Here is a 19,953-nt window from a genome sequence, read left to right as displayed (position 1 = left end):
TTGGAAAAGAATATTGCCAATCATAAAGCAATTAATTTAAAACTGAGTTCTCACTAGTTTTATCCATTGAGTTTCTTTATAAAATGGCCTCAAAATATTTTGAAAAGTGAATTACCTCTGTTAGACAGATTCACAGGTGTAAGATTTGCGGTGTTAAAGCATACTTTGCATGACTACAGCCTCAATACAGCTTGCTTTGCAGGTATGCTCACATATATACAGTGCTTTGCCATGACCACTTTTCCTTATTTCAGATAAAAATAATATATATGTAGGAGGAAATTGTCAGGCATATACTTCAGCTGTTACTTTATAAAGTCAGAATGTCAGACTATTTCTCCTGCAATTTTGTACAAAACAATTGCACAGCAACAAATAATCTGGTCTTCTGCCCAACAATGATTTTCACCTATAAGTCATTTCACTGTACATAATTTCACATTGATACCTCTTTAATATTTAAATACTTATATAAAAAGCCCCCCCTAATAATTTCTTTTATAACCAAGTTCTCTGTCTAATAGCCAAACTTCAAAAAGTTACAAACAAAACATTGTACAGGATTTATAAATCAGGTTTAAAAACTTGAGGCTTCAAAATCATGTTTGCCCAAAAGGACTTTAGGAAAATCCACACACTGACAAGGTAGCAGAAGAAATTGAAAAGAAAAAAGGAGACAGACACATTTCCTGCCTTAACACTTTACTAATCCTGCCAGTTAAAGATGTTATCAGAAGTAACAGCATAAGCTGAAATGATTAAAGGTGTGTTTATGTTGGTCCCAAGTGATGAGACATGTGATTCAAGTATTTCCTATTTGATCTGAGCTCACCATAGAAAATGGTGCACCAAAAAAAAAGGTAAGCAAGAAAGAAAAAGAATGAACAAATGAAATGATTATTTGAGTTTTGTTCCATACATTCGATTAATATCTCCCTGGTAGTACGCAGTAAGCTCTTTACGTTTTAATTTGAAGGCATCTGTCACCAAGCCCATCTCTGGGGTCCAAGGTTCTGGGCTTAACCGAATTTTGAGGGGGATTTCAAATTTTTCCAGGTTAGCTGCAACAATTAAAAGAAAGTATTTCAGATTATAAAATGACTAAGAATGAACCTTATAGAGGCCACATGGGAAATGTCTGCTCTGTTCTTAATAGAGGCAAATGGGAAGTAAAGCTAGCTCACCAGGGAGCCATTACTTGAAGGCACTGCTGGAGCTCTGAAGCAGTCTTTCCTCGGGCCTTTACTTACATTTCTCCTTTTCCCCACAGGCAAAGACAGTTGAGAGAAAATGTATGGGTGTGTGCTGCACACCAGTATTAGCCCCAACCACTACGGGCATGCCCTCCCGCCTCCAAATATCCTAGCCCAAGGCCAAAGAAATGTTCCCCATCCCTGTTACAAAAGTTTTAATAAAACACACATGATCCTGAAAGAGTGGAAAGACCAGGTCAGGGGGGTGGGAGAGGCTTTTTCTCTCTCTGAAACAGCAGTCTCATATCCTCCAAGGAAACTGACTGGTAGTAGAGTCAAAGCAAACCAAAGAAATTACCTTCTTCTACAAAGCATAATTAATATACAGAATTCCCTACTGAAAGTTGTAGTGATAGCCACTAATACAGAAAAACACCTTTTAAAATGTGTCTTTGATCAATTTATTCAGGATGGACTAATGGTCATGGTAGCTATATGGGAACCTTCAGTTTCAAGGGCAGCCTACCCATGAATACTGGTTGCTAGGAAGCAAGAACAGGGAAGGCTCTTGCCTTCATACCCTGAGCACCTGGTGGGATAGTGTGGGAAACAGGATGCTGGACTAGATGAACCTTTGGTCTGATCCAGCAGGGCTCTTCTTATGTCCTAAGATTTGTTTTAGCAATTGTCTACCCCTTGTGGTAAGGAAAACAAATCTAGCATCTCAAAAAGAATTCCCAATTTTCAAATTATTTCCTTTAATCCACCATAGCACTACATTTTTAAACGTCTATTTTCATGAAATAAAAGTATCTTAAAGAACTGTGCAAAGAGTACTGCACTTTGCATACCTGTCTTAGCAGCCTCAGCTAAAAGTTTCTGTACTTCTTTCTCCATTTCAGCACTGTTACATATTTCTTCCAGGGTTCCTTTAAATCCTTTCTTTCGTGCTAACTCTTTAAGTTCTTTATGGTTTGGCACAACAAATGCAATGACATAAGATTGGAAACTGAAAAAAAATAAAAATACATCACTCCATACCAATACTCATATTTCTGTTTATGTGACCTTTAATATTTTCACTTTTCTCTATTTTTTCCACCAAGAATACAATGGCATACCCATTTGGCAGGTTCACACAAAATGAGAAGCTAGGATAGAATCTTACGATGGGTCTGTTGTGTGGTCAGAACCCAGTTCTGGAGTGGTAGGATCAGATTTCTGAAACCATGGAGAGAAATTAACACTCTTAAATTTTCTAGATTTCACCATGGCTTCTCCAGCTGTCCAAACCCAGGAACACCATTTTACCAATGTTGGTATGGAAACACCATACAGTCCTCTGGGAAGAGCAGCCACAGAGAATAGCCACTTTTAGATTTTGATCTCTACTGCCCTTAGCTCCCTAGCAACAGATGCGTCCTTGCTCACTCTATTCCCACTGGCCAAGTTATGTGCTCATCTCCCTATTTACTTTTTAAAACATGGAGACAGAATGAAAATACACTGAGGAAGAAGTGGGAGGAAACATTGCAAAATTCTTTTCATTTAATAAAACATCTCTGTGGGTCTGGAATGATTGACAAGTGAAGCAGATATGCAGATACAATTGAGGAAGAAGGGGGAGCCTCTATCAAGGAGGAGACCTGCAGCAGAACAATCAGAAGGAGGCTGCATAGGTGAGGAGTGCATAGGTAAGAATAAGGAATCAGCAGGGAATTTGCTTGCAGAGCTGCCAGAGTGCTTAGGGAGGCCAGATGGATGAACAGGGAGCACAAAAACCATACTGCCCAAACAACCATGTGATTGTCTGACTGGTAAGTTCCAGCAAAAATTCACATGCCATGGAAGGAGTACAGGGTTGCTTGCTCTATTGTGTGATCCTAACCGTGAACTTCTGCCAAAGTTGCCACTGCAGAAAGCGTCCCCATGCTGAGTTTACACTCCCCAAGGACTTTACATGAACAGTTAAGCCAATGTACAGGGCTGGTTTAAATGCAATACTAAACCATAGTTTAGTGCTACAGTGACAAGACTTTAAGGATACTCAGACCACCACAAAAGAGTCTCCGAGAAACAGCTTGTCTAGAGGAAGGAGCCAGTTTTTCACCTGGTTGCTACATGGCTATTTTATTACATCTTCTGGTGTTAGTGGGGGAGGAGGCAGGGGTTAGGGAAGCTGGGGAAAAGTGAAGATTTGCAACATGAGAGTTAACTGCTCTTTCCACAAACAGACAAAAGATTAAACAAACAAATTATCAAAAACTCAATCAGGCAGCAACATAACTTCTTCCCTTAGTCAAGAAGCTATTCCTATAAAACTCCTTTGATTTGCTTGGAGGGGGTTCGTCCTCCTCCTTAGAAGTGCAGGAAATGCAATAGGTTAGCCAGGACTTCAAGCCACTCAGTTATGTCAGCTTGATGGTACAATTGTGAGAAGGAGAATATCAGCCAACAGCAGCCTTCCTCAACCTGGTGCTCTCAAGAAATATCGGATTGCAACAATTGGCCATTCACGCTGGGGAAGGACGGGAGCTACAGTATAGAACATCTGGAGAGCTCAAGGTTTTTGCCTGGGGGCCAAATCCAGCTCTTTTGATGTCCCACTCTGGACTTCTAAGGTTCCCAGTTGGCCTATCCCCTTTCCTGGTCCCACCCCCTTTCCGTTCATCACCGTTTCATGTTTCTCCCAGCTTTAGTCCATTCTTTGACCCATTTTAAAAAATTGAAATGTGCCTTAATTACAGCAGTAGGAGCTTTAAGCTGAAATATACTGCTATTTTCATTATTTTTGGCCCTGCCTCCTTTGCCTTCAACTCTGCTCACTGCTGGAATGCAGCCTCTAGAGCTTTTCCAAAATGGAATTCAGCTCTCTGGCTGTTCTAACAAGCCAGCTTGTAGTGTGAGTGATACGTAATACATAGCTAAGCTATGACTGAATTGAGGGCTCTTACATAGGTTCAGTAAATTCAATTGGTTCACTTCTTTTAAAACAAAAAAACAATAGAGCATTACATCCCCCACAGAAATGGTTAAACATGGATGCTTCTCAACAATGTCTTGTTAAAGAGACTTAACTGCTGATGTAATGTTTGGCGATAAGTGGGCAAGAAAGAATTTATGTTCCTGTCATCTCCTGCAGAATCTATATATATTCAAAAGGGTGTGTGATTGCTTTTTAGCTAAAAGCACAGAAGAGTTTCTAAAATGTATGTGTTCTCCAGCCTAAAGAACATGTGAGCCACTTTACCTGCTTGCATATACACAAATGTTATCTACCAGTGGAAGGTTCTTCAAAGCTGCTTCAACTTTACCAAGAGAAACATATTCTCCTGCTTGAAGTTTTACAAGATCTTTTTTACGATCTAAAGAAAAGGAAATGAAAATGTTATATTTGTACAAAGGTCATAACTCTGTATAGTCATACAGATTCACCTTAGTCCTCCTGTTCTTTTCCACACTGGACCTATGAGATTTTAACAGTCTAGGCAGAATTCCTTGGACTAACACCTAGTAACTTAACCCTTCAACATTTCAATCATGTGCTGTGTTTTTAAAAGTCTTTCTTAAACAAATAACTTTATTAGATTGCATTTGCTTTCATTACCACAATATTCATAAACACCTGCAAACTTGCCAGACAAAATTCATACAACTACTTTCCAAACTAAAAAACTGAAACCATTAATAGCAATAACCAATACATATTTACTTGCGAGTCTGTGCCACCAAATTCAATTAAAGATGCTATTGTAGTATTCCGAACAGAGTAGTCCTCCTCCAATTATTACTCTGGATTTGAAATGTGAACTTTTATAAATAGCCACTGAATAAAGACAAACCATCCTGGTGAAGTCAAGGTGAACTCACTGATCTGAGTTACATTTAAACAGGTACTTAACTCCTTATTAAGGCTGCAAACCCAAACACTCCTCTCTCGGATTTAATATCAGTGAATTCAGCAGGAATTACTTCAAAGGATAGGACTGCTCCAATTACTACATAGCCACCCTGTGGCTCCAACTCTTGGAGGCTACAATCCAATGCATACTCATTTGGGAGAAAGCCTTGCTGAACTCAGTGACACTTAATTCCAGGTAAGCATGCCTAGGATTGTGTTGTAAATGCACAATATCCAGAGTAAAATAAGATTTCAATTAACAATGAAATGAATTAATAAAGTTAAGATTAACTGAAAGAGCACATATTCAAAATATTAAATGCATTCAAATAAATAAGAACATCCTTCACTAGAATGAAATGATAGTATGACAAAATTGTAGAACTGTCAAATGTTATATGGCTAACTCACCAATAATTTTTAGACAGCCATCTGGATGGAATTCCCCAATGTCTCCAGTGTAGAGCCACCTCTGTCCATTCTCATCTACTATGAAATCAAGATGTGTTCGTTCTTCATTTTTGTAGTAGCCCATGGTTATGTTTTGACCTCCAATAACAATCTCACCTCTAGGATATGGTTTATCTGTGTTGAAGTATCCACCTGCAATTGAAATTTTTGTAAAATTAAGGAAGCTAATGTGTATTTTTAAAATACAGAATAAACGAAATTCAGCATAGTAAACTATATTTCAATTACAACTTAACATTTTACAATGCATGTACTATTATATATCGAGGCCACAGTGGCTAATTCACCGATGGTGTGACAAAGCAGACTTACATCTATCTATCTGTTGGACTGTCTACTATGTGTTTAAAAAAAGGTTGTGATTGAAACAACTCAGGGAAGTGCATTTTTGTAGACAAGAGCTGAAGCTGTGGAAACAGTTCTTAGCAATGAATTGAGAAGCATTTATGCAGCCAGCATTACCTGTCTATTCTGCTAGTTGACTGACAGAAGCTTCTGATATCGCAAATCCTGATTTTTTTAAAAAATCCAAAGGAACTTATTTTAGAATATTAAATCCAAACAATAATCTGACTCCATTCCCATCACCCAAAGATGACTCATTTAATTTACAATATTAAAAATGTTTTACTCAGTACTCACAATACCCTTGCAAATCCTCTAAAACAGACATGGGCAACCTCTGACAAGCAGACCATATATTGCTCATGAAGTTCCCCACTAGAGCCACCAGCTTCTTCTCCAAGCCCCGCTCCTCTGCCTCTACTGGCAGGATAAGGCATTTAATTTTGATTAGTAACTGACTGGTGATTTAAAAATTTCCCTGTTGAAGAGAAGGACTTGGGTGGGAATTGGGTGAATGATTTGACTTGAAAATGGAAGCTTGCCCTGCTTGTAAGAAGACATGCCACTTCTGAGTAGATACATAAAGGCTTGGCACTTGAAACCCAACGTAACCTTAAAATAGGTTTTTAAACTCAGATGCTGGCCTGTCTACTTTTCTTTAGCCTTTCCCACAGATGGAATGAAGCCTCCAAGACCTTTCCTAGATTGGAATTCAACCCCTGGTCTGATAAAGGTTCTCCGTCCCTGTTCTGAAAGCTATGGGACAATTTACATGCTTGAACTTGCAAAGTATGATTTATACAATCCTCCAAATCAGATTGGTAAATTAGGGTTTGATTCTGGTTTACAAAGCAAGCACAAGCCATCATTTGTCAATGTAGACATAGTATTAAGCCCTCCTTGCTGCAAACCAGAAGGTAACAAATTGCCTAGAACATATAAAGACCATAGAAGGGAAGACAACAGCACCTATTCATGTACCATCAAACCATAGTTTTCACACTGTGCAAAATTGAACTCTTAAGTGCTGAAGCATTAAAAGTGATGTAAAGATTGGTGTAAAGCCTGATTTTCTCTGAAACTTAGATATCAGACTTTTTCAGATAAGATGAGTTCACACGTTATGCAACATGGAAAAACATATTATTATTTTTATTATATTTATATTCTACCTTTTTTCCTTTCAAGGAACTCAAGGCAGCTTACACAATTATCCTCCCCCTCTCAATCTTATCCTTACAACTACTCTGTGAGTGAAACTAGGCTGAGAGTCTGTGACTGGCCCAAAGTCACCCAGTTAGAGTAAGGACGAGAACCCAGGTTGCCTGAGTTCCAGTCCTGAACTCTTAATCACTATAACCAAACTGGCTATCAAAGTGCATGCATGGTATAACTATGGATGGGCAAAAGTTCCTCTGATGTGGAAATTATGCTTGCAAATTATGCTTGCAACACAGGCATTAGCATGTATAGTGGTCCTGAAAATGATGTGCAGGAACAACTATCTGAACTTGATTCCTGCCCTTCTAAGTCCATTACTATCCAATGTATCATGCAGTTCTTCATGTGTCAGTTTAGTGCACTTAGTGTTCTACATTTATCTCCTTAATAATGACTCACAGATTTTCCATTTTGAGATCTAAGAATAAACAAAACAGAAGAGCAAATTAAATTTATTCTCAATTTTGAATTCTTTAGTGACATTCTGGTGGTAATTTTTTAAGGAGGCCAAATCCTTCTGCATGTTTCCTTTAGTTAATGTTTGCTTACCTAGTAGATGTAAAACTGTGTATCATAACTTTTAAAAGCAGTATTATATAGTGGAGAGCAATATAATCCAAACTGCTTAAAATAGAACAAATACGTGGAAAATACTGTTAATTCTTCATCTTGCACTTTACTAATGAAACTTTGTTCAAACGTTTTGTGCACAATATGACAGATAGTTTATTTCTTTAAACACTGATGGAAAGAAGTACAGCTAGAGAATCAAACTGTTTTGCTCCAGCATGTATTTTGTATTCTCATTACTTATGAAGCATATACATAGTTGCCATTTTTTTGCATTTCCAAACAATTTACTTGCAACTTTGTACTCATAGTATGGTCATTGTCTGGCAAGGTGGATCTCACTTTTTTTCTTTACTGAGCTGTTTCATGAAAAGTGCCTTGCCATACCACAGTACAAGCAGTGCCCCTGCTGTTGGCACTCCTCCTTTTCCTTGGGAGTGAGGTGAGGTTGGCTTCCCCACAACTGCATGGGTTCTTTTGCTGAGATGAATGGCTGAAACTCAGGTCCCACAGACCTCTGTAATTCTACAGCTGGCAACCTTGTTCTAGGGGTGCTTGGTCAATCCCTAGACAACGGCATTCAGTATGCCATTGTTCTGCAGGCATTGTTGTATCAGCGCCTGCAATGTAGTGGGGTATGGGGGTCTATTCAGGCTAACTCATGCAGGATGTCACCTGCCAACCCTTCTCAGAACTGATGCATCAAGGCAGGCTCATTCCAGGTCAAATCCTGGATCAGCAAGCAAGAGGCAGTGGCATAGGAGCTGAAAGTTCCTTTTCCCTGGCAAAGATAGTGAATACAATGATTGGTTTTTTTCTTCTTTAGAGATCCTACCAGACAGACTGCATTGCCTCCAAAATCCTGAGAAATTCATAAGGAGGGGACTACCTTGGAGGAGATAGGGGATAGCCCATTTGGCTGCTGAGCCAATAAGCAGGCAGATCACAAAAGGCACTTTACCCGGGGAGTTGGGAAGTCTTTTGGTTGGAGCTGCATATATAACTGAAATAGGGTGCCAAAAAAGCAGAGAACTGATCTGGATTCCCATCTATTTTTTCTGGGTGTGTCACTGGGCACTTACGTTTTGGAGCAGGAACTGGAGGGGGCAGTAGAGTATGCAGCTGGTTTGACTGAGACTGCAGGTTAGCTATAGAAGCAGCAAGCTGAGCCACCTGATCTCTGAAGACTGAGTTTCCCTGTAATACAGTCTCCAATCTCTCAGTGGACACACAGTGGTAGAGAGAATGTGGATGTAAAACAAACTGTCCATGCGCATTCCCTGTGTTACTTCCCAAAAGATTAGTCAATGCAGTATGAAGGTCAAGGCTGCTCATTTGTATGTCCAGAGTTTAAATCGGGCAGGGGTGCCCAAAAGAATGTCCAGAAAGTAAGCCAAAAGTCTAGGTATTCAATTTGTCTTAAACAAAGTCAAAGACACAGATAAACGTTCTTGTTGTTTTGCCATAAAGAATAGGTTCTGGCTGATCTAATTTATAGCACAGCTGGAGAATTAAGTCAGTGTGCTATTTCATGGGAGGCTCCATACGCAGCCTGCTGCTTGAACTTCTGCTGGATCCATGATCTCCTCCTCCTTTCTAAGGAGTGGATTCCTTCGGACTCTAGCTCCTGCCCTTGAGGACTTTCAGGGACTGCCCAAGAAGGTTCTGGCTGCTCTTCTAATGGAAGGCAGTCAACTGCAGCCTCAACCCCTGCATCTGATTGTGGCTGGGGCCCATTGTGATGGCTCTCTTCATCTGAAGAATCCTCCTCCAGGTGAGACATGAAAGTAACCCTCTCCCATTCTTGTGTAAAATATGCTTTTACTTGTGCAAAAGAAACTGAAGAAAACTCAGTAAGGCAGCACGTGAAAACCTTGTCAAGAAGCTCTGGGAAACTTAGTCAGTCCACATCAGGCTTAAATTAGCCCTCAAAGCAAATTGCTATGAAACCGCAGAGAAAACCTGCTCTTATTCAATTCCGCAAAGACAAGGCTTTGAAGGTATGTTAAAGGTGCACAACACCACAGCTATATCATCATGTTAAAACAAGGCATTTCAAAGTTTGTCCTGAAACTGTCACATGCCAAGTAAGTGTCATCGTAAAATAACACCTTACCTTCTTTCCAGTTCACTAATTTGATTTCACAGCAAACCAAGGGTGCTCCCACTCTGCCTGTTGTGTAGTCCCAAACTGAAAAGTAGGGGGGGAGACATTATTAAAGGCTTAGAAAAGTGGACCCTAGAATTAGTTTTACTAAAATAGATATTTGAATAGGTTTCTCCTGCAGTTATCAGTGATGCATTGAGAGATTTTGGAGTGAAGCATTGCCAACATGCTGGTAATTCCCAATTATACAATCTGTATCCTGGTTGTATTCTACCCTATAAACACCACTAACCTTCAGTGATTGTTCCAGCCCCAGAAGATTCTGTTAGGCCATAGCCCTGTCCCACAGGGCAACAAAAACAGATATTCATAAATCTCTGAGTTGCTGCAGAAAGTGGAGCTCCTCCACACAACAAGACCCGAATCTTTCCACCTAGTAGCATCCGGACTTTCCGGAAAACGAGGCTAAAAAGATAATAATATATTTTTATTGCTTAACCAAAGATTACCTAAAGTACCATGTGTACCCAACCAGAAGGTCCATAGCTTTGTGTAAAGGTTTTTCAACAGAATATGCAATACGATGCTATATGTGTCAACTCCCACTGAGTTCATTAGGACTTACTTCCTAGCAAGGGTGCATATCACTATCACTACCACTACTCTGATGACACAGTACCTTGCCTGGATTTTCCTTTTAAACATTCTACTTGGCAACAGGTTTAGCAAATTTGGGATAAAGGTATCTTTCTTCATCAATGTCACCTGGTTTATACCTTCCCATATGAACCTACCCAGCCCCTTAGATCATCATCTGAGACCCTTCTGAAAAAGCATCCTACTCAGGAAATAAGGAGTATGGCTACAAGAAGGGCCTTTTGGGGAGTGGTACCTTGATTTGGAATAAGCTCCCCAGAGGTTTGCCTGGCACCCGCTTTATTTTCAGCACCAGGCAAAGATCTTTTTATTTTGACAGTATTTTAATTGTTAGTCTGGTTTTAATGGTTGTATATTTTAACATAGAGTATGGTTTTGCCTTTTGTATAATCATAGCTTCTGTCAAGCTGTGACATCAATGTGCTTTTAACTGCTTTATAATAGAATTTAATATTGTGATTTTAGTGTTATTTATTATATGGTCTTTCATATGATTTTATTGATTGTATATGATTGTAACCTGCCCAGGGAGCCTTGTGACTAATGAGGCAGGCTAAAAAATATCTAATAAATAAATAAAATATACATTGTCCCATTGTGACCAATACAAGCTTTCTCTTTCTCTGACTGATCCAGCCATTTGGCCAGCTTCTCAGTAGCTTTACCCTTGAGGAAGAAAAAAACTCATTTACCTACCTGTCACAGAGTGGAGTACTATAGCCTTTTGAAATCTGCTCCATTTTGTAATTATAAGCCAATATAAATAGATTACGTTGGAAACTGGACATTTCATTAACTCGACTCATGACATTTTTGTAGATTCGATCCATGATTTCCTAGTTACAGAAATGGATTGCATAGATCAAACAAAGAAATATAGCTGTGTGCAATACATTCACTTTGCTGTAGCATTCTTTGAGGGTACAGTCCTCTCTTAACATTAGCTCAGATCTTAGTTTCTCTAAAGGCTCATGATGCATTAGAAGATTTAAAAATATGAAAACAGGATGTCAGGTAAACAACAACACTAATTTACATGTTTCAACCCATCCAAATTTGCATCATCCATTCAAAGGCAGAGAAATACAATGGGGCAAATCCCACTCTTAATTCTTTCTTTGAGGATGGAATTCATAAAGGAGGCAGAGAGAAAGCAAAAAATAGGACGGACAACTGCAGTAGTGCATTGCCATTATTAGTACATTGCCAATGTAGCCCTTTTCCCCCCTATCATCCTTCTGATTTTCAGCCTCAAGGTAAAGAGGGAGCCAAGTCAGACAAACACCATACTGTACAGCCATTGCTACCTTTGGACTCAGTAAAGGCATGGCAAAGAATGTCATGCCAGCTCCACGTCTTGCTGCATGTGTGGCCTCTATTTCTTCTGCTTGTCAGATATGGGAGTCCTTAAACAGAGGTTGGGTGGGGGGGTGGGTCGACCAATATGGTTTTCATTCATCCCCCCCCCCCCATAGTACTTGTGCAATTAGCTCAGTACCACGATAGTTAACGCAGGGCATACTGAATTGCTCAGATACTGGACACCACTAGTAAGCTTTCAATCATTAAGAAAGAGAAAGAAAGAATAGGGGTTATGTACGTCACCACTTGCATGTTGGAAAAAAATTGCTGTCTGCACTGGCTGAGCATCAATTTACATGGCTGGCTTAAGCTTTAAACAACGAAGAGTCATGAGACACCCTAAATACTAATACAAGCATTATAGCATAAGCTTTCATGGACACTATCCACTTTATCAGATGCCTGCAGTGTTAACCTCAGGTTGGCAGATTTGTATACACATGCTTGAGGAGGTGGGGATTATAAGCAATGAAGTCTGAGGCAGCTGAAGTGTCATAATCTGTTAGTCTTAAACGTGCCACAGAACTCTTTTGTTAGTTTTACTGCAACAAGCTTACATGGCTGTCCCTCTGGAAATTAAGGTCTAAACAATACTCACTGTGCAATCTAAACATTCAGATTGTTAATACAGTTCTAACAGGTGTTTAGACTAAAATTATTTCCATACTGTAATGTGCCTTATTAAGTAAGTTCCTTATTCCTTAAGAAAGGTTGCTGAAATTTCCATTTCTTTTTGGAAAATGAACAGTATACTCCTCTAAGTCTTGTTTGGTATTCTTACATCTTTGATTATTAAACGTTTAAGCATTCATTCAACCATGGGAATTTTCTGGAAATGTCTACAAGCAGAGGAATTTACTAGAATGCTAACATAATTTTCGATACAATCTTCTCCTCCCACACATTCCCAGATCCCATTCATGTGCTGATTCCTCCAAAGTTTTCTACATGTGTCATGAAAACATGGAAAAAAAGCATTAATCAGGAATTATCCTGTAATCTCCAAGTTCTCATTTAATATTTGAAAAACGTAGACCTCAAATGCTCAGCTTACCGGCACAGCTGCCATTAGAGTTGGTTTCAGTGCAGAAACATCACCTTTACTTCCTTTCTTTATTTTCGAAGACTAAAACAGAAATGAAGAAAACAACATGTAACCTTAAATTACCTTTCACCAAAACTTGTGCAACATAAAATTTGTGCACATCCTGGAAAAAAAGTAGAGTTTCACCATAACATCTGTTAGGAAACTATTTTGACATTGATGCCAGCTTAAAAGAGACATAATTATTTAATTTTCCATTTCGGTGAAGTTCAGACAAATTTTAAAATACAATTGATACATTCTTATTATGGAAAAACCATACCTGATCGCTTAGAGTCTGAGGTGATGAGTAGCCAATACGGCATCCATGGGCCAAACAGACAAGTTCAGCACTTAATTCCAGAACATGAGCAAGCGGTAAGTAGCCAATGTAGATATCTTTTTCTCTGAAAAAGAGATTAGAATATATATTGTGTGTCAAGCTGTGTCAATCCATTCCTAAGACTGCAGCATAGTGATCCAAACGGTGTCCTGCCACAACAACTCTGTAATGCTGGCATACCGGCATATTCAGAAAGAGTGGAGCCACCATGGGTGTGTAACACTGGCTCCCTACTATGTCTTGTAAGTCAACCTAAAGAACTGGTTCTCCATCCTCGCAGCTTTTTCCTTCGACTCAACTTGCCCTTGCTTCCTGTGAATGAAGTTAAGCATTGTATTGATACCCTTCGCTAGACTATCCAGTTGTCCTGAAGTCTCAGAACATTTTGCCCTCATCGGCATTTTAACTTAAATGTCAAAACCAAATTTCTATGATATTGATGTTCTCTTTCTAGAATGATAGTGAAGCTAAATGAAAACAGTAAGACATTTTGACTTTGTTGTACCCTTGCCAAATAATGGAACTTTCCTTTACTTAATATGAACTAAAGAATACCAAATCATAACATAAAACTACATCAATTTGAAGATGTGGAATTTACATGAGAAATGTTCCATAGGTCCTTTACTCCACTCCCCCACACCATAACACATGCTTGATTAAAGTCAGTCTTACATTTTCCAAAATATTAGAAATGTGTGTGTTAAAAAATAATATTTCAGTGGACCTTGAGACTGTAAGACACACAAGTGCTGTGTAGAAATATATATGCCTTGATACATACCCCAGATTAGGAATCCTTTCAGCCATCCCAGTTATCCCAGAAATAAGATTACAGTGAGAGATCATTACACCTTTTGGAACTCCTGTGGAGCCACTCGTATACATAATTACGGCAATGTCTGAGGGTAGGGGTCTCAGCCTTTGTTTGTTGCTTGATACTTGAAAAAAATGACAAGCAAACACAAAGAAGCAATTAAAAAGAAAGCAATTTTTTCTGACAATTATGGTTTTTAAAGATCTAACAGGTGAAGCAGGTCTAGCTTCCTGGGAGGGAGAAACAGACAGCACCACCATTACCATCCCATCCAGAGCTCTGTCAGCTTGCACCAGTAGTGGGATGGGGCACAAGAACAGTTTGGGGGGATTTTAATATTTACATTTTTACATTTGTAAAAATGTTAATGCATTCTATACTTTTATACGGAGAGAAATACTTAATCACTCTAGAATGTTCATGTCTAGGAGTCTTTCTTTTTAATTATATTGAATTTGGAACCACAGATCTGTAACCCCAAAATGTGTAAACAGTATCTCAGCTGGAAACTTAAACCGCACAAAATCCAACCCATAGCTATATACAGAAATCTTAGTTTGTACTGTGAAAAGGCCATTCATCTTCACTTTCAGCAGCAGGCCTCATTCCATATAAGACTGGAAGCATTCTCAATCATTTGTACAATCAATACTTGTTTTGGTGGAATTGACTTCACCAAAACTATCCTGGCAAAATAATTGCCTAGCCTGCTTTAACAAAATCTAATGATAACAACCAAATTATATATAGCAACTTATCCGAGCATTCCCCCATGTGCACATTTAAGAAGTTTGCTAGGGTCAGCCTAATCTTTTCTTGCTAACAGCAGGCATGATGAAGCATTGCATGTACATTCTTGAAATCCCAAAGGAAAACTTTTATCACATATGCCAAGAAGTGATAATTTCCTGTCACACTCTCTTAGGATGCAATTGTATGCATGATATGATAAAGGTCCACAACAGAAAATTCCACAGAAAATTCTGGGAGTTTCAGGGTTTTTCTATTTAAACATGAATAGGATAGCACCCTTTCATGTTTTGGTCACATAGCTACACATTAAATTAACATACATCAGGAGAACTTCTACTAGTTGTTAAGGATATGAGCTCATAAAACTTTAGAATGTATAGCCATGGCAAAGACTAAAAAGAAAAAAAAAGTATGCTCATGGAACTCTATGTTCCATGGTAGAAATAACAGTTGCTGACACCCCTCTATGCATAATGTTATCTCTTCCACTTTCTTTCCACCCCCAGGAAAACATATTCATTATCATAAGGATAAAACAAGTGATCAAGAAAAGAAATATACATACTATTTTCCATTTTCTCCCCCATAGCTTCAACAGATGCCATAGTGTGAACAATTACACCTTTTGGGAATTCAGACCATGATGTTGGCTTGCCATCTACAGTAATAATATGACGTAATAGAGGGACCTGGGAAGCAATACTCTGTGGAGGAAAAATATAGTTTTAAAATTCCCCTTGCTTCACAAACAAATGACACTCTGCAAAAAATAAATAAAAAGAACAGAGTGGGAGACTACTCTGGGAGACACTTTTAACATATTACTATCCTTAAAACTAGTGCATTAGTTCATTTTTTAATATGGAAGTTGTAGGAAAGGTGAATATGAAAATGATATAAAGCACCATTCATGTACATGATACTGTGCAAAGAATGAATGGCCCTCGTCCTAGAGGTTTACATATCTAGTATACTGTGATTCTTACATGTCTACGTTTTATGCATTTGACACCACACTGTACACTGCCTACTAGCAGCACAGCAGAAAACGTTAAGCAGATCAAAGCCAGAATTTTCCTATGCATGCAACATTAAAAGAAATAGCTTGAAGTTTACAGTTCCTGGCCCACAATACCACAACTTCCTTTTCTGTCCACTTTTTTTCTACCATTAGCTCATAACCCCTGCTGTCTTGTCCCTCCAAGCATCTCTATTAACTCTTCTACCCCCTGTTGCTTTCAATGGTTCCTTCTTTCATCAACTCCCCATTTCCACAGTCCTTTCCCTCAAGACTGTCTCCTTTCCTCTACAAATTATGTGTTCTGATTCTTGTTTCAGTCTGCTGCCTGCTCTGCCTCCGTCCTCTAGCTAATCTGTCTTTTGGTTCCCTGACCCTTAGATTTTCTATCTCCTGGGACCTCTGTCAGTTGAACTGTCTTGTCAATCTTCCTACCTTGTTCTCAAAGCATCTCCTGTCTCTAGGGACTTTGAGAAAAGCCTTAGAAAACTGAACTTTCAGCTTCAACTCACAGAAGTGCAATGCTGAAAATACTGTATTGTTGACAGCTTTCTTTGGCAATTAGAACATTCAAAAACATTCTACAATGTCTCATCTGCCAATAGGGGATGGCCTCATTGGCACCACAAAATCCTTAGTGAATTATAATACAGATTATACTTGGAGACATCCTTTATAAAGTGCTTTTCTAACAATACTGCAAATATGTTTTATAAGCATGCTGTGAGCCAAGATTGTGTCCTATGAAGCTAGTATTCAAATAGGATATTTCTATATATCCATTTATGGGAAGAAAATTCAGATCTAGTATGATTTATCTATGCTTTGTTCAAGTGGGAACAAATAGATAATAACCTAATCTAACTTTAAAAAAAACTAGCTTTTTGCTGTTTCAGTTAATCTGTTGTATAAATGACTATTAGATGTACAGCATTTTACACAATTAAATAAAACACATCTCTGTCACAAGCATACAAGCTAAAGTCATGTTTAAGTTGTACAAAAGCTGAAAAGGAAGTGGACATACAAAACTAAAGTTGCAGTCTAGGAATTTAGATTTAGCACCATCCATGTTCATGGCACTTTTCAAAAAAAGGAGAGCGTGGCACTGTCCCAGAAGGTTTACATACCTAGTGGCCTATAACGTGTGTGTATCTTTGGACTATTTATGAATTAGTTCAGAAATGGCAGTGAACAGGCTCACAATCCTTTTTGCAAGCTATGCTGCATACAAGCTAGCCACACTTCTGTGCTTGTTCTCATAGATTAGAACGTAACTGTTTAGATAAGATGGAGGGAAGACATGAGAGGGGAGAAAGGGAAATAATAAACTGTGCTGTATGCATATCACATTCCCCTCCATGAGATCATGTCTGAATATATGGATCCAATTTTTATCTAGACATGGCTATGCCTTACCTTTAATCTTGTCTGCATCAATTCTTTGCTAGTAATAATGGTTGTCACCTCTGTTTCATTTAATCCATGTACTATTGCAGGGCCTCCTAGAGTGGCATAAAGTGTAACAACTGCGGGAAAAAAAGAATGCATTTCCTATTAGAAATGTCCATTATATCAAAATATAAACTGAATGTTGAAAACCCCACTCAGTTATATTTTAAGCACTTGCACACTGCTTGGAATGTAATAACTGGAACACTGAGAAAAATAAAATACAGAAATATTTTCACTCACATATTTCTACTGATTGCTCAGAAAAGCTGCAGTGCAGCTTCTTTAAATCCTTCAACAGAAGCCCTATTTCACTCTATAGGAGGCAATATGCTACTCTGAGTTGCAGCTGCTCCACCATAAATGTACAGTGGGGATGAAAAAGCATTGCATAAATCAACCACCAGTACAAGAACAGAACACACTACACTAAATTTAAGAAGACCTTCTGATCTGGTGTTTTTGAAAGTGCAGGAAGGTACATTCAGCACTGAGGGGAGCAGTGATCACCTACATGGTGGATTTGATTTCAGCTGTCTTCACTCCAGTCGTAGTCAACAATTGACAAAATTGAGACTGCAACCATTAGTTTGACAGGAAAGAACCTCTAGTGCACCACTATGCATAGAACTGACCCTTGAAAAGGATAGTCTCTGCAACTGTTGGGAAATTCTTAAAGGCCTATGGCACATCTTTCAATTACTAACTGAGGGCCAGTTTCATGTACAACAGGGCCCTGCTCATCCTGCTCACCTAAAAATCAAGCTGTAGGACATGGACTGACTGGCACAAGAAACCTGCTAGAAAAGAGCTTCTGCACTATGACTTATTCTCACTGCAGCTGCAATATATAACATTAGCATTCTCCTTCAGGCAGGAGGCATGGAGAGTTTACATGTCAGTCAATGCCAGACACTTCCCAGAAGCCAGTGTTTGGGAATTCTCTGTGCAAAACAGACAGCCTGGGCTTGTCAGGAGTATGTCATCATGCTGAGGCAGTTTTCAGTAGTCTCCACTTGAGTTTACATCATAAACACATCCGCACATACTTTCAAGTAATCAGGTTTAAGATCAGGGGTTATATGTATCAGCAGCAATTAATTACATGGTAAAGAAATGTAAGTCTTTCTTAAAGATATGCCCATCTCTTTGTTGCAAAGGACACACTGCCACTTGCTTTGTGGATTTTGAAGTGTTTCTTCAGAATTCATGACAACTAAAAGGCAACCAAAACAGTGGTCTAAATTAGGGGTGTTGAATCTGTTTAAGCTTGAGGGGGCTGAAGCCATTGTGGAGAAGCCCTTGCAGGCTACATTGCAGTTGTAAGCAGGGCCAAAATACCAAAAATATCAGCATAATATTATGTAATGCTCTTTCAGGCAGTAACTAAGTCTTAAGACAGGCATTTTAACTTTTTAGAATGGTGAAAAACAGCACAAGAATCAGTAAACAAGTGGCTTGGGGGAAAGGGTAGTGCCGAGGAAAGGGGGCATGGCCATCTGGAAAACCCCAGTGGGCCAGATTTGGAACCCAGTCTTGAGGTTCTGTACTCCTGATCTAAACTTGGTACAACCATTTTATCCTAAAGAAAAGCCCCACCAGGGCATTAATGCCACACAGAACTGAGTAAGGGGGAAGAAAACACTCTACATAGGCTCCAATATGATTTAGAATTCAAAGTTCTAAATCAGGAGAGAAGCATATGCATATAAAGCAGGCTTCCCATTCAAAACTTTTCCTCTAACGCATGGAAGCCAATGGGACATAAAGGATAGGACATGGCTAGAAAGAATGACCTTGCTCTCTGCCTCACGTGATCTTAATTACATGATGGATTGAACACCAGCATAGGTTTCAAAAAAAAGTGTCACACTTAAACATTTTACAGCCAACATGGATGCAATTCTTATAGTTATAGCTACCACAGTCACATCACTTTTTCATGCAGTGTAATCCTAAACCAAACAGAAAGAGCATTTATATAGACAGGCATTTATGGAATAGTTACAATTTATATTGAGGTTTCAACTATTTTCTAAGCCCTAAAATAAATGGACTTAGGCACACCTAACTTTGTAGATGATTAGACTATTAGTCTACTAGATGTGCTGCTTGAGAGTCAGTAGTTCCAACATATCAACAAAAGTGTTTTCTTTTACTCAAAAAAATAGCTGTTGAAACTGTGTGCATTTGGGGAGTAGGCAATTTAAGAAGGAATACAATTCCAAATTGTAAAGCAAATATACATGCACAGTGTTTTCTTTAATTTGGTGGGAGCAACATAAAAAAAGATGGCCTTTCCTGGTTCCCATGTGCTTTCCGTGTCTAATCCAGTGACCCCTATTATGTAAACATAAGTTTTCCCTCGCCAGCTCTTAGCAAGCTGTGGAAGGCAACATATAATCTCTTAAATAATAATTGATATTATTCACCTACAGATGGAAGAGGAAATGAATGCAGTGAAAAACAATTCAGCAGTTAATGAACTTGAGACGCTTGCCCAGTTTACAAAATGGTGCACTGACGTCAGGCAGTAAGAGTTGAAGTAAGCTACAGCAGCTGCAAACTATTATCACACAGCCTGATCTGCAGAGTTGCCACTTGACACTGTGCATAACACTTGCACATGGACACATAAAAATCTAATTGAAATGTACAG

At 38.8% G+C, this 19,953-nt stretch overlaps 1 protein-coding gene across 3 annotated transcripts in view; it reads right to left on the bottom strand.

Annotated features, from left to right (window-relative positions):
- Positions 1-685: 685 nt before the first annotated feature.
- ACSL3 (acyl-CoA synthetase long chain family member 3) overlaps positions 686-19,953 on the bottom strand; it is a 53,097-nt gene continuing 33,829 nt past the window's right edge. For all 3 annotated transcript variants that reach the window (XM_044432761.1, XM_044432758.1, XM_044432759.1), the window contains 12 exons: positions 17,262-17,371; positions 15,390-15,528; positions 14,039-14,195; positions 13,195-13,318; positions 12,882-12,953; positions 11,162-11,301; positions 10,101-10,273; positions 9,818-9,892; positions 5,506-5,697; positions 4,444-4,558; positions 2,045-2,202; positions 686-1,061 (listed from right to left, as the gene is read on the bottom strand). In XM_044432761.1, coding sequence (XP_044288696.1) covers positions 898-1,061; positions 2,045-2,202; positions 4,444-4,558; positions 5,506-5,697; positions 9,818-9,892; positions 10,101-10,273; positions 11,162-11,301; positions 12,882-12,953; positions 13,195-13,318; positions 14,039-14,195; positions 15,390-15,528; positions 17,262-17,371 — 1,619 coding nt within the window. In that variant the 3' untranslated portion in view covers positions 686-897. The remainder of the gene's footprint in view (positions 1,062-2,044; positions 2,203-4,443; positions 4,559-5,505; positions 5,698-9,817; positions 9,893-10,100; positions 10,274-11,161; positions 11,302-12,881; positions 12,954-13,194; positions 13,319-14,038; positions 14,196-15,389; positions 15,529-17,261; positions 17,372-19,953) is intronic.

The sequence above is a fragment of the Varanus komodoensis genome, unplaced genomic scaffold (assembly GCF_004798865.1).
Source record: "Varanus komodoensis strain SLA01 unplaced genomic scaffold, ASM479886v1 scaffold25, whole genome shotgun sequence".
Classification (NCBI taxonomy): domain Eukaryota; kingdom Metazoa; phylum Chordata; class Lepidosauria; order Squamata; family Varanidae; genus Varanus; species Varanus komodoensis.
Note: the sequence above shows the minus strand (reverse complement) of the source record. Positions and strands in the feature narration are given on the sequence as shown.